At 36.1% G+C, this 14,534-nt stretch overlaps 4 protein-coding genes across 4 annotated transcripts; all 4 read left to right on the forward strand.

The window, feature by feature from the left end:
- The first annotated feature begins 2,780 nt into the window (after nucleotides 1–2,780).
- On the forward strand, nucleotides 2,781–7,709 carry LOC106405941 (phosphoinositide phosphatase SAC2). Its single transcript, XM_013846506.3, has 16 exons — nucleotides 2,781–3,261; nucleotides 3,394–3,598; nucleotides 3,660–3,825; nucleotides 4,359–4,581; nucleotides 4,701–4,777; nucleotides 4,858–5,045; nucleotides 5,117–5,214; nucleotides 5,291–5,424; nucleotides 5,527–5,637; nucleotides 5,730–6,075; nucleotides 6,163–6,284; nucleotides 6,367–6,480; nucleotides 6,552–6,713; nucleotides 6,821–6,970; nucleotides 7,073–7,166; nucleotides 7,256–7,709. The coding sequence occupies exons 1-16, from the start codon at nucleotides 3,175–3,177 to the stop codon at nucleotides 7,346–7,348; spliced, it is 2,370 nt and encodes a 789-aa protein (XP_013701960.2). The 5' UTR covers nucleotides 2,781–3,174; the 3' UTR covers nucleotides 7,349–7,709.
- Nucleotides 7,710–8,139: 430 nt separating this feature from the next.
- Nucleotides 8,140–9,995, forward strand: LOC106452260 (J domain-containing protein APJ1-like). Its single transcript, XM_013894331.3, has 6 exons — nucleotides 8,140–8,487; nucleotides 8,673–8,766; nucleotides 8,921–8,994; nucleotides 9,173–9,229; nucleotides 9,313–9,552; nucleotides 9,633–9,995. The coding sequence occupies exons 1-6, from the start codon at nucleotides 8,377–8,379 to the stop codon at nucleotides 9,759–9,761; spliced, it is 705 nt and encodes a 234-aa protein (XP_013749785.3). The 5' UTR covers nucleotides 8,140–8,376; the 3' UTR covers nucleotides 9,762–9,995.
- Nucleotides 9,996–10,840: 845 nt separating this feature from the next.
- Nucleotides 10,841–13,342, forward strand: LOC106454067 (F-box protein DOR-like). The gene is made up of 2 exons (XM_048779864.1): nucleotides 10,841–11,375; nucleotides 11,551–13,342. The coding sequence occupies exons 1-2, from the start codon at nucleotides 10,895–10,897 to the stop codon at nucleotides 12,213–12,215; spliced, it is 1,146 nt and encodes a 381-aa protein (XP_048635821.1). The 5' UTR covers nucleotides 10,841–10,894; the 3' UTR covers nucleotides 12,216–13,342.
- A 50-nt stretch (nucleotides 13,343–13,392) lies between these two features.
- Nucleotides 13,393–13,909, forward strand: LOC111216086 (dormancy-associated protein homolog 4-like). Its single transcript, XM_022720382.2, has 3 exons — nucleotides 13,393–13,585; nucleotides 13,716–13,764; nucleotides 13,882–13,909. Exons 1-3 carry the CDS (start codon nucleotides 13,393–13,395, stop codon nucleotides 13,907–13,909), a joined length of 270 nt encoding a protein of 89 aa, XP_022576103.1.
- Nucleotides 13,910–14,534: the final 625 nt, after the last annotated feature.

A 14,534-nucleotide genomic window follows, 5' to 3' on the forward strand; every position in this document is an offset into this window, starting at 1 on the left:
TGGTAAACATGTAATTTCCCCTATAAACATTTGTCATAAAAAAAAATGATGTAAAATAGTATTATTACATAATAATGTTTTCAAAATAAATTTTGTTACATAAAAAATTTATAAAATTTATAATGATAATATATAAGTCACATAAACAGATATTATAGAAATATAATATTAAATTACATTAAGTTATTGATAAATTTTGTTATATAAATTTAAAATATTTTAGCTTAGAAAGAAAAAATCTGCACGGATGTGCGGATCGAGATCTACTATAAGTTATAACCAATAATTGCTTCAAAAGGCTCCACGTCACGTAGCATTAGAGACTTTAGAGTGAGCTGCAGGCTGACAAAAAAAAAAAGAGTGAACTGCAATTTATTAAAGGAATATTATTGGCGAGCAATAATAATTACGTAGAAAAATGGCCGCCACGGTGGTCCAGACATAATCCACGTGATGCTCGTTGTCATATGGCGAAAGGCCCACGCTGTTCCACATCATCGCGCCAGCTGTCTCCAGTTCCCCTAAACGCAGTCATTTTATAACCGTCGGATATAACAAATCCAACGGTTGAGAAGGCATCATTAACCTTTTTTTTGTGTTCTTTGTTTCGGTAAGGGTGAATGTATAAATTTATCTTTTTAATGCAAACCTCTTATCAATTAGCTAATTTTGACTATTTTTTAGTACTTACAACAATTTAGAACGAATTGTTCGATATATAATGTCGTAAATCGAAACGTGTATCATTTGTAAACCCTTTGATTAATACTATTTACAAAGGAATAAAACTATATATGATCAAATCAATATCAAGTTGACGAGGGCATATAAGCATATTAGTATATACTCCCTTTTGTTTATACATATATTCTATTATCTAATTGCTTTCTAATGATTCTATTCTACACCTTTCAGAGACGCCAATGGTCCGAGGGCAAGTCGAATCCAACTTACTAATGATACTTCTGAGTTATGAGTATGATGTTCATTTTGCCCACCTCTTAATATGTAAATTTAGTTATAATTTATAAATTATCCTTATTATACTCTCATTCATTATTGACACGTTCATGTAGTTGCTGTTTATATGCTCGTCAACTTTGTCTCTGACCACCTACAAAAAAAACTGAAGTTTTTGAATTTCTTTATATACACCGACACCTTACTTACATCATATAGGAAAATTCAACCATTTTGTATATAACATACACATGAACTGGTTTAGTATACTAATAGAATTAACTATTTTGATAATACCACGAAACATCTAAAATCAATAAGAATGTCTCATCCATCAAAATCCAAGGGCAAGAGGAGTTTGTAAACCCGTACACGTTTGGTTAATCTTCACACCGTAAGAAAAATATGAATCCTTTATTATTATTATTATTATTATTCAATGAACGGTCAAAACGAGTTTGACATGATTTTGTAAATAAGAAAACTAACGTTCCCGAAATGCTGATCACGTTTGTCATTGACTTCATGATGTTAGATTGTTAATTGTTATCACGATGTGGAAGCAAATATCAAACGCAGAGTAAAACTATAGTCTAGAATGAATCATTAAAACACACACTAAATGATTATGGTTGTGGGTTTACTCGTTTGAAAAACACACACTAAATGCAAACATGCATAAATGGGGAAAAAATGAAGGCAACACAAGAAATTATCAAAAATTCAGCCAGCTGCTCTAATCAAGGAAAATGCTAAGAGGAAGAATATAATTTATGTACTTAACCGCATCTTAGTGGCTTAATGGTTTCCACTAGGGGAGGAGTTGTCCTGTTGATCAAGGCCAGAGATCGACTTCCCTCTAGTGCGAAATTATTAGCTTTACGTGTGGTCACGCGGATATGAGTTCATGCTTACAGTTCATTTGAATATCCGAGAGAGGATCTATCCGTCAGTTGCATCTCTCATCCGAACATTAGATCTGTATATTTAATAGATATGGGTTTAATCCTTTTACTTTCAAAAAAATAAAAAATTATGTACTTTATTTTATGGTTTTGTTACTATCTTTTATATATTTTCCTCTTTAAATGATTTATGAATTCACCATCTCGCTATTTCTAGCTATTAATATTTAATCTCTGTTTATTGGATGTACAGATTCATGCTGTCTTTCTCTAAATTTATATAGGAATGATCTATAATTTGTATGCATGTTCTTACATCATTTGTCCCACAAGAGTTATTTATATACTTACATTGCTTTCTTCTTTCTAATTTCCACATGTCATGTTATTATTCGTTCTAAAATAATACTCCTTCTGTTTCGTATTAAGTGTTATTTTTGATTTTCAATGCAAAATTTATTAATTTTATTTAACAATTTATTTTTATACTAAATGAAATATGGTTAGGTGTATATGTAATTGTGTTTTTATATAGAAAATATATAAAATTAATTATTTTTTTAATATGTGTGCACAAATCTAAAATGACACTTAAAATAAAACATATGGAATAGTAATATAGTTTTGAATTGATGGGTTGTAAATAGTTTATGTTTTAATTGTATTGATTAAATGATTTAAGCACATATGGAGATAATTTCTTCGCCAGCTCATATGGAGTTACCATTTTTTCAAAAGAAAACTAAATATAATTAATATATGCAAGAATTAGACATTTTTATTAAATTGAAAACATAAAGAAACAAATTACAAGTCACCCCATTTTAGTTTGAACAAAGATTTAACAAGTCAAGCTTACCTTTTCGAAATCAATATTCTGGCAAAGCCAATTTTCTTTTAAAAAACTACCGATTTTAGGAGACTCATATATAAACAAGCGCCCAAAGTTAAAAACTTAATAAAAAATAAATTTCATTTTTCTTTCTTTCTGTGGTTCCGGTCACCGCAGCTCTGTCATCATCTTCTTCTTCTCCATCCACCAATCTGAGAATCTCTCTTCCCGCGAAATCTCGATCTGTTCACCAAAAGGGTGATTCTTGAATCGTCTTGTTTGTGTTTGTAAATCGTAAAGATTCGATCTTTTTTTAATTTGTTGTTCTGAGTTTTTTGTGTAAGATTCAGTTTTGTCTGATCTGTACGGACCTCGTGTCTGAGATCTATTTTGGGAAGGGGGGAGTTTTGTTCCCTTGTCTTGTTTTTGTTTTAATTATAACCGAAAGGACCCGACTTTATCGAGCTCTCCTCCCAAATGGCTGCGCCAGAGAGATCGAACGACCAACAAGTCGACATGTCTTCTTCTTTCCTCCAAAAGTTCAGGCTCTACGAGACCCGCTCGGTGATGATTCTTCCCCCCCTCTCTCTCTCTCTAACGTTTCATCATATGATTGATTCTCTTATGTGTTGTGTTTAGATTTTGTGATTTGTCTTTTGCTAAAGTCTGAACCTTTTTGTGTGTTTAAAAAAACAGAATTTTTATATGATTGGAAGAGATAAAAACCGAACCTGTTGGAGGGTTCTAAAGCTAGACAGGACAGATCCAACGGAGCTCAACTTCTACCAAGACTCAACGGCTTACACAGAAGCTGAATGCTTCGAGACTCTGAGACGGATACACGAAGGGAACAGATCTTCTGGTGGTTTGAAATTTGTCACCACTTGCTACGGAATCATAGGTAACGTCCTTTATAAATTGTTTTCTTTTTCATGAGCTTAACATTTGTTTATTGGTTTTAGGATTCGTAAGGTTCTTGGGACCTTACTACATGCTGATAATCACTAAGAGAAGGAAGCTCGGTGAGATCTGCGGCCACACGGTTTACGGTGTAGCCAAGAGCAAGATTATTACGATCCCACATGCTTCTGTGCTATCCAATGTGGCTTATTCTAAGGACGAGAAAAGGTTTTCTTATGTCACTTCTGCTTGTAAAAATGAAAAACATGTACCTTGGTACCTTCATTACGTTACATTACATTACTTTTTGGCAATTATAAAACTTTCCACTTGTATTTTTAGATTCTGTTGATCTTTGCTCAATAAGAGTGTCACAGGTTGTTGAGGTAAACTGTGTCCTTTTGCCTATTGGAGATTAATCCAGCAGCTTTAGAGTTTCATTAATTTTCTTTTTTTTTTCCATTTTGTTATTTCTTTAGCCTTTGTTGCACTTTTTTTTCTCTTTTTACTACTTCTAGGTATGTACAGTGGCCATTGTATATATTTTGATTTGTTATATGACAGAGGTATTATCAAGAAAGGGAGAGAGCTCATTTATTTTATTTTTTGTTCTTCTAATTTTGTTATATTTTGCAACTTTGATTTATCTTTGTACTTTCCTTTCTTCTTTTTTTCTGATTATTTACTGATTGATCCAGGTTCTGGTCTTAATCATGTTTCGTTTTCTAACTTTCTTTTATCTTCTTTGGGAATGTTATTAGGTACAAGAGGCTTCTCTGCACTGTTGATCTCTCAAAGGACTTCTTCTTCAGCTATTCATATCACATCATGCATTCACTCCAGAGCAATCTGTCAAACGGTGTGGAAGGACACACTTACTATGAATCGATGTTTGTCTGGAATGATTACTTAACTCGACGGATTCGAAACAATGCTAAGGACTGTATGTGGACAGTTGCCCTTGTATATGGTTTCTTCAAACAGGTACTTACTTGGTCCTAATTTACTATGTGGATGCCTTCTCAATTCTTTTGTCTTCTAATGCACATTAAAAGTTGTTTATACCCTTTGGAATGTCCTTTTTCTCTTTGTATAATGTTTAGGTTAAGCTATCAGTTTCTGAGAAGAACTTTAGATTGACTCTAATTGCGCGCCGGTCTAGGCATTATGCTGGCACAAGGTACAACCACTCCACCCTGAGCTTGTTGCTTCTCTGCTGTTCATTTGGTTAAACTGTAATCTTTGTATCTTGTTCTCCAGATATCTGAAACGTGGGGTGAACGAGAAAGGCAGGGTAGCTAATGATGTGGAGACAGAGCAGATTGTTTTCGAGGAAGCTCAAGATGGCAATCCTGGCCGAATAAGTTCTGTGGTTCAGAACCGGGGCTCGATTCCTTTGTTCTGGTCTCAGGAGACCTCACGCTTGAATATCAGACCTGATATTATATGTATGATCTCTCTTGTCCAACATAATAATCTATGCTATGATAGTTGTGCTGATCTCTCTTTATGTGTAAAGTGTCAGCGAAAGACCCTAGCTACGAGGCAACGAGACTGCACTTTGAAAATCTCGCAAAGAGATATGGGAATCCAATCATCATACTGAACTTGATAAAGGTTGGTACTCTTACTTGTCAATGAAGTTATACATTAGTCCTGACCATTCCTAACTCACTTGAATTGATAAAAACAGACACGTGAAAAGAGGCCTCGAGAGACTATTCTGCGTGCAGAGTTTGCAAATGCTATTAAAGTTATAAACAAAGGGTTAAGCAAGGAGGATCGTCTAAGGCCTCTTCACTGGGATCTTCATAAGCACTCCAGAAAGTAAGTAGATGGACACAACCTCTCAATGCTCCTCTAATTGCATTTTCTAGTAACACAAATGCGTTTGTACTTTTACTGAAATGTTTTTTTCTTCTGTTCCAGAAAGGGCACAAACGTGTTGGCGATTCTGGACAGGTTGGCTACTTACGCACTGAACTTGACTGGCATCTTCTACTGTCAGCTAACTTCAGATGGGTTTCAGAACACCATGGAGTGAGTACTCGAAATTTACCAACAGTTTTTATAGCCTTCTATATGGTTTCTTGCAATTGATTTACATCCTTTTGTTTTTTTTTTAATTGCAGGAACAACATTGGTGAATGTTCTACTCATGATCTTCCCAAAGACGAGACTGCATCAGACTCAGCGGTGGAGAACGGTAACGACAGTAAAGATGCAAAGGAAGAAGCAACCACCATGCTTCAGAAAGGAATCCTGAGGACTAACTGCATAGACTGTTTAGACCGCACCAACGTTGCTCAGTATGCCTATGGTTTGGTAGCGTTCGGGCGTCAACTCCATGCTTTAAAATTGACAGAGTCCACAACCATTGATCTAGATAATCCCCTCGCTGAAGATTTGATGGGAATCTATGAGACAATGGGAGATACGCTTGCGCTTCAGTATGGAGGATCTGCAGCACACAACAAGGTCAGGTCTCCTTGTTTAGCTTCTCTGTCCATAACTTGTTGCCTTGCTAACATTATTAACCTATGATCTTCTTATTACTGTGGACAGATATTTTGTGAAAGGCGTGGTCAGTGGAAAGCGGCGACGCAGTCACAGGAGCTATTCAGAACTTTGCAGCGTTACTACAGTAACGCTTACATGGATGCTGAAAAGCAAGATGCTATTAACTTGTAGGCTGACTTAAAGTTTCTCTTTCTGCACCACACTGCCCTCTTGGTATGATTTGACTTTTTCAATTGTATTATTCTATAGGTTCTTGGGATACTTTCAGCCACAGCAAGATAAGCCAGCGCTGTGGGAACTGGGTTCTGATCAGCATTACAATGCCGCGAGGTTTCTTGCCAGTTCTGTACCTGAGAATTCAAGGTACGTTTCCTGGTTAGACGAGACACAGTTTAATTAAAGATTACTTACATTTTCATTTTACTGCCTTTTAGGTCTACGATGAAACGATCTCTGTCAGAAAGTAGCATCCTAAGCGAGGGAAGTACAGCTGCTAGACATGGTTTAGCTGAAAATGATGAAGAAGGTAAAGGTCTTTCAGATTCAGCACCTGAGATCTCAACGTCTGAAACTGCCATGATTGCTGCTAGTTTGAGGTAAAAGAAGAAGGAAGCTTATGATTTTTATCAAATAAATCTAAAATTAGATTGTTGTCAGCTAAGTTTTGGGGAATGGTTCTTTGTGTGTGTGTGTGTGTTTGCAGTGCACCACCACCGACGTTGGAGGAAATAGGATTAGATGAGATACTTGAAAACGATTGCTTCTGCAATGGTGACCAATGTACATGTGCAGCTTTTGATATGGATTGGGTTTCTTCTTCAGCAAACTCTTGTGAAGATGAGAGCTACGGAAGGTACACAAAAAAAAAAAAAGAAAAAAAAAGATCTCTTTCTGAATTCATCAATGACTTATAATGTTACCAAACCAAATGTGTTATTTTTTGCATCTTATGCAGGTCCACTGCGGTTAGATCCTTTGAAACCATCCCTGAAAGTACAAAGATAGAGTCAGAAATTCGTGTGATTGAATCTTGTTCTGGCAACACAAAGGTGAAGCAGGAAAAGAAAAATACAAAGCAGCCATTGATGATGTATAATACTTGTGTTCTAATATCAAAATCTGTTTTTACATTTGACAGAGAGATGAAGTTAATGGGGAGGAAGAAGCCATTGCTGGGATTCCTCAAGGCTATGCGAGGTGGGTGATGGATGAAGAGGGACATTTCTGGTGAGACAAAATTTTCTACAAGATAAAACGAAACATACTACACACCTTTGAGTGCTGGTGAAGAAAAGAAACGTATGAGAGAAGAAAATAACTGAAAAAGAAAAACTAACCGTCGGCTAATTTATTAATCGGATTCAAAGAAAAAAAAAGGTGAAAAGGTGAGCAAGAAAAAGAAAACAAAATAAAAAGAGAGGAGAGGAGAGGGTAAACAAACTTGTACATAATTTACTGAGACATGATGGTTGATGATGAACATAACTCAGATCTTGTTGGATTTATCCTTTTGACATTTAATTTTTTTTTTGGGTTGGGGGGGGGACTCTTGATTCCTAATGCAATAAAACAGAGAGGATGTTCATTAGCTAGTACTCTTTCTACAAAACTGCTCAGCTACTCCACAACAGAGTTAAAAAGAGTAGAGTTGATGTCAAGTTTCCGTTCAAGATAATACAGTATATATAAAACACTCTTTAATACTACTGTATAACAAAGTCAAGTTCAGTTTAGCTTAATTAGAAATGAGGTAAAAGAAAAAAGAATTAAATGATTCGTAATGACTTGGTTAAACGACAGATTAGTCATCACTCAACAGTGGGGTCCTGGCGGATTTTTAACGCGTTTAAAACTGAAAAAGGCACGTCTTTACGAACAAGACCACATTCATTAGAACCTTCTCGAGACCCCAATAAGAAAAAATATCAACCAAATCTGTAAAATTTTATCCACCCAACCTATAAAAAAAAATACAGAAATAATATGTTTTTTTTATTTTATCAATAAAGTATTAATAGAAAGAAAAAAAACATAGACATGTGGGGGTAACAGAGGTTCTGGAGAGTTCTACTCTACGTATCTTTTATCATCACTGAGTTTCTATCCATCAAACCCTAATCCTCCCCTTGTTTGTGCGTCTTATAAACGTGCTTTAGAATCCATTAGTGTTACTTATAGCACCTTAGGAACGTGTTTGTTTTATTGAGTTTCAAGTTACTTGTTTTGTCGGTTTTGTAAACTTGATAAGAAAGGTGAGGTATGGCTTCGAACAATATCGAGAAAGGCAACGATAATTTGTATTCTCTTCTGGGTCTGAAGAAAGAATGTACGACCACGGAGCTCCGTACTGCTTATAAGAAGCTGGCTCTTGTGAGTTTCTCTTTTTTTTTTTTTTCTTTTTTTTTTGTTCAAGGAACCTGATCTGGAGTATTGCATGTACTAGCAAATAGATTTTTTTCATTCCTTTAGCTGATAGTTTTGAACTGAGAGATATGGAAACTGTGATTGTGTTGTGAAATCATTTACTGAACTTTGATTTTTGACGTTGTTATTAGAGATGGCATCCAGATCGTTGTTCATCAATGGGGAACTTGGAGTTTGTAGATGAATCAAAGAAGAAGTTTCAGGGCATCCAAGAGGCCTACTCTGGTAATTTTCCACCATCTTCTTCTTTAAAAAAACTATGGTCAATTCTATATTTTTTTGATGGAACAAATGGGATGAGATTATTGGATAACAGAAGATCCTTTATTGTTTATTTTGTGAAATAAGATTTTTTTTTTTCCTTTTGTGGACACAACAGTTCTGTCTGACTCCAACAAGAGGTTCCTCTATGACGTTGGAGCTTACAATACTGATGATGATTCTGACCAAAACGTAAACTTCCCTTCTTTATTTTTTTTTGCTTTAAGATTTTGTTCGATTGTGTCTTAAAGGGGAAACATGTCTGGTTAATTTTGTGTTGAAAGTAGATCAAGTGATATTACTAGCTTCTTGACATGCTTTTTGTATAACATATAAACCATGTATTTGATGGATATTGTTTTTTGTGCAGGGAATGGGAGATTTCTTGAGCGAAATGGCGGTAATGATGAATCAATCCAAGCCTAGTGTAAGATATTGTTCCATTAGTTTCCCGTACGGTTTATTACTAGACGCGCCTGAGTGACATTTTGAGATGTTGGCTTTTGGCAGGAGAACAACTCAGGAGACAGTTTTGAACACTTACAAGATCTGTTTCATGAGATGCTTCAAGGAGAAGCATTCGCCTCACCATCGCCATCGCCGTCGTCTTGCTATGATGCTTCAACTTTCACTTCATCTTGTAGCTTTGTCTTTGACTCAAACACTCAGCAGTCACCGTTTGGGTTAAATCCAATGGGGATTAATGATCCTTTCTCATTCGAGCCTAGACCTCACCCCTTCTCTTTAGGGGTAACGAAATTTAAGAACATCTTAATCTATTTAATGCTCATCCCGGAGATGTCTTCTTGATGATGAAATGTGTTTTGCAGGTGGAACATCAGCAGGATTTCAAGAAGGGGAAGAACAATGGTGGGAGAAGAAGCAGACGGAAGAAGAATGCTCAATCTGCTTCTCACCAAACGTCGTCGTCCAACAACTTTGGAGTTCCCACTTCATAGCCTTCTTCAGTCCCATATTTTTGCTTCCTCACCTCCACATTTGTCGACTAGTCAGTCACACATAAGAGGACTGGTTCTTGTCCAACAAAAGCGTTGCCGTTTTGTAAACTACCCACCTCTTTAGTTCTCTCTCTTACAATGTGATTGCATTCTTGTCAACTAAGCAAGAAGAGTCGTTAAGACCATTGAGATGGGATGATGTCAACGGCTTTATAATTGTTTTTCTTGCGATTATTGTGCATGACAAGTTACAGAATCAATTATTCAAAATGTTAAAAAAAGAATTTCGGACAATCTGTGAGAAAATAATCTTCCAAGCTTCTTGGAGTAGTGGCAATGGGGATAATTGAATTTGCAGAAAGTTGAAAAAAACTAGACTGTGGAGAGCTTGGTGGGCTTTGAGAAAGAGAGGTTGAAGTCCGTTAATAAAGCTTTGATCTTGAGAGAGAATATAACTCTTTAAAACTCAATTGGAGATGTTACATAACAATCAAGAAGTCGGAGGATAGTGTAAAAGAAGAATCAAGAGTCAAAACTTCTTTTTTTTTTCTTTTCTTTTTAGAGTCAAACTTTTAATGCTATGTTTAGCGTATACAGAAACTCAGTGCTTATTGTGCAATGTGTAAATGAGAATGGCTCATATGTTTGAACTTTTTATTCATGAAATTATTCTGAGAGACATGCCGCCTCAGGGCTAAACCCACAATTATTATAATGTTTATTACATGTTCTGATTGTGTAATGATTTATATCAATGCAGACAAAACTTCAAACTGTCATCTATCTCACTGTCTTGTTAGAAAGTCCTCTGTCTTGATGAGTTTGAGTTCTTGAGAGTAATAGTGTACACAGGAGATGATTGATTCATATGTATAGGTTGAGATTCACTGCTTTGATTCATGTAACTGTTAAATCTTTGTTTTTGTAGTTTGATGTTAGGATTTTTTGGCATTGATGTAATAAGTCAAGCTATATGGGTTATGTTGTAATATACTGATAATAAGGGTTAATCTAAGTAATTTTCTTTAAAAAATCCATCTTTACTTTAACCTAAGGGATACGGTACCACCTCCCTTTCTTTCTTTTACCGTAACTCTTCCTTCCAAACGATACGATACGAACTCAACTCAGCCATGACATTACAACGCGCTGCTACACGATCGATGACGTCACTTCATCGAAACTCATTGCCTATACCTGATGAACTCGCTGTGGAGATATTCTCGAGGCTGCCGTCGAAGGATATAGCAAGATGTCGTTGCGCATGCAAGCTCTGGTCCTCCATGCTTCTACGTGAAGATTTCACAGACTTGTTCTTGACCAAATCTTCTGCTCGCCCTCAGCTTCTCTTCGCATGCCAAGATCACAATCACAACTATATCTTCTTCTCGTCATCACCTCATCCTGAAAAAGAAGAGAACTCGTCTTATGTTGTTGTAGCCGCCAATCACAATCTTGCACGTTTCCCTAGTTCCTCCTACAAGTTATTTGGTTTTACGAATGGCTTTTGTTATGGAGCTAGGCCCAGGTCGAGAAAACCAGTGATATGTAACCCCAGCACGGGACAGTCCTTGACCTTGCCTAGATTGAAGTCGAGGAAGTGGTTTGGAGTAGTGGAACGCAGGGGCCAAGGTACATGTGCAAAAGTGTCATCACTTTTAAAATTTCAATCTATTTTTTAAAAAAGAAAAATTTAGTGGATGCCCGCCCCTTTGTATATACAATATACTTTGTTAAAAAACTTTATATTTGACTCGATCAAAATAATTTCTAGATTCGCCACTGGTGAACAACTATCTTGGATATGACCCCGTTTCTAAAGAGTTCAAGGTATTGTCAATGGAACGCTCGAAGATCTCTGCAAAGCACCAAGTTCTGACATTAGGAATCAAGAAACTGTCGTGGAGGTTGGTCCAGTGTACCACAGCACATTATTCTTCAAATAAATGGATATCCATCAGCGGTGTTATTTACTATGCAGCTTCAGCCAACAGATCTTCAGCGAATTCCATGGTAGCCTGTTTTGATATGAGGGTTGAGAAGTTCAGTTTTGTGAATTTCGGTAGAACAATGCATGATTCAACAACTCTGGTTAATTACAATGGGAAACTGGGTTTGCTTATGTCTGGAGATGCTCCTGGTGAGAATATTAGTACAACGAGTAAAAGTTTTCAGCTGTGGGTTTTACAAGATGCTGAATGGTCCAAGCATGTATACATATTACCTCCTTCGTGGAATGATGTAGTTACAAAAACCATGTGCTTTGCTGGAATAATAGTTGGTACAAACGAAATCGTCTTAGCACCTTCGCTCCAAAATGTGCCTTCCTATGTCATCTACTTTAATGTGGAGAGAAATACAATAACAAAAGTTGGAATCCAAGGCATGGAAGCGTTTCAGGGTAAGAGATTCAACACCTATCTCAACTATGTTGAGAATGTGATTCTTCTTTAAGAATTCAACACCTATTTTCAAGCTTCATGAAAATTCTAAGGGCTTTGTAATTTGAGTAAAGAATCATGGCTTCTGAGTTCATATTTATTGGATTTTTTTTCCTGGTTATATAAATCGAGTTTATTTAAAATAATTTTGTTTTTGAGAAAAAAATATATCAATAGAGGAGTATAAACTAAAAACAATGAGGACAAAGCAGACATTCAGAAGAAGTATTCTTTGAGAGTGAAGTCAGCTGAATCCAACCGCCAAGCCAGAGGAGTGGAAGGCATCATCATCATAGAGCCATGCCGGATTGGAGAGCGCCATGGAGTTGTTGAGCTCTTCAGCCAATATCTCAACTTGGGGGATGGTATCTCTTCTGGTTCTTCACAAGTCAGATTGTTCTTAGCATCCATCTGAAACCAAAAAACACAAAATCTCTCATAAGTCATAACTAAAGCAATTCTTAAGAGAGACACATTGAAGCGGAGTCAAGTACCATTTCTTTATCATGCTTGAGATGCTTTACCTTGATGCTGGAAGAATCTGTGTAAAAACAAAACAACAAGCTTTAGCACAAGTTCACAAGCAAAGTGCTTACCATCAGAACTTACCATGATGGAGTAAAATGTCAGCAGAGAAGTGATTGTTCCAGAGACTCTGCTGCTCTTCGATGCATTTTCTCTTCTTTTCTCAGCAGAGAAGTGATTGTTCTTCGTTGCAGAATGTTTTAACTATGGCCCATTCAAGACATGGCCCAGGCCCATGACGTAATAAATAAAATCTAAGCGATCCTATAAACTGGTTAGATTTTTCTGATGGATGAGAAGTCAAAGGTGTCACATGACTCGCATTCTATAAACTGGCTGACGTTTCTTTTGGATGAGCAGTCAAACGTGTCACACCCTATAAACTCATTGTCTAAGCTGATCTTCTTCTTGTCGGCTAGATTTATCAACTTTGTTTAATAATATCATCATCCTTGATTACATCTCTTTAATTTGGAAGTTTTAATTTAAGGTCAAATCTATATTATTAGTCTAAACCAAATATATTAAAAGCTCTCTTTCCTATCTTTGTATAAATAAAACCACACTATTATCCCCCAATAAAGAAAAACACTAAAGAGATTGCTACCAAACCCCTTTAGAGAAGAAACAAAAACAAAAACCCTTTTGAAAATTTGATCGGAGTAATGGGATTCTTGCACAAGCTTTGGGATGAAACTGTGGCCGGTCCTGCCCCAGAAAATGGTCTCAGGAAGTTGAGAACTCGCATTTCCGGCGAAAATGTCGCAAGAAATGGTCACCTCCAGAAGTTGGTGGTGGATCCAGGTCATGTCCCGGATTCTCCTGTCGGATCAAGCATCCCTGGTTCTCCTTTGACTCGTAAGTTATCTTCTATGGTTGCATTATGAGCAATCAAAAGACATTGAGGTGATATTTGTGCACATGGTCACACGCAAGCTTGAAACATATTGATGTGTACATTTATGATTGTCATAATCATATGATGCAGCTGGAACACCAAGTGACACGCATGCCACGAGTCTCAATGCTTGCGATTGGTTTGAGATCCATATCTTTAATTTCATTTTCTGTTGTTTCTCTTACTATTAGCTAGTTCAAATCTTATAAACGTACTAGAACACATATGTTCCTTTATAACGTTCGTAACATTGCAGGGTTGTGCTAAATGGATTGGACCGTTGAAAGGGATTAATGGAAAACATGTACGTGAAGAAATATCCGATCCAACGACTTTGTTTGTATATATACGAAGTGTACATAATGGATAATGTGTTCATGTAAGTAAGTAGTCAAATATTCGGTTTTAGAATGTATGTTCGTGTTTCGCAAGAAAAAAATCAACTATAAAAAGATGAAAAATTCAACTAAACATGTAATATTGTCTTTACTTAATAGTAATTTTACTTCTTTGAAGTAAGTGTCCGTATATTTACTGTTGTTAATAACTTGAGAATCACTTGGAATGTCAACCCACATGGAGGTTTCTCATAAATTAATCATGTGCACGAACCTATAATTTTTTTTGTCAACTCACTAACCTATAATTAAACTCTTCATATTTGTTTATATATTTTTTAGTGTGGTTTCTGATCTATTTTGTTTAAAAAAAAGGGTTTCTGATCTATTCCGTAGGTCTTTTGAGGAAATACCATCTTCCCATCCTCACCGTAAAAATCTTTCAAATTTGTATTAACGTCTTTGTGAAGAATACACCAATGAATTTTTTCGAGAAACGAAACTTCCTAAAATTAAGGAAATGACTAGTAGTTAAAACACCCACAATGGTGTTATCTAAAAAAAAATCCTT

This window comes from Brassica napus, chromosome A5 (genome assembly GCF_020379485.1).
Source record: "Brassica napus cultivar Da-Ae chromosome A5, Da-Ae, whole genome shotgun sequence".
Lineage (NCBI taxonomy): Eukaryota > Viridiplantae > Streptophyta > Magnoliopsida > Brassicales > Brassicaceae > Brassica > Brassica napus.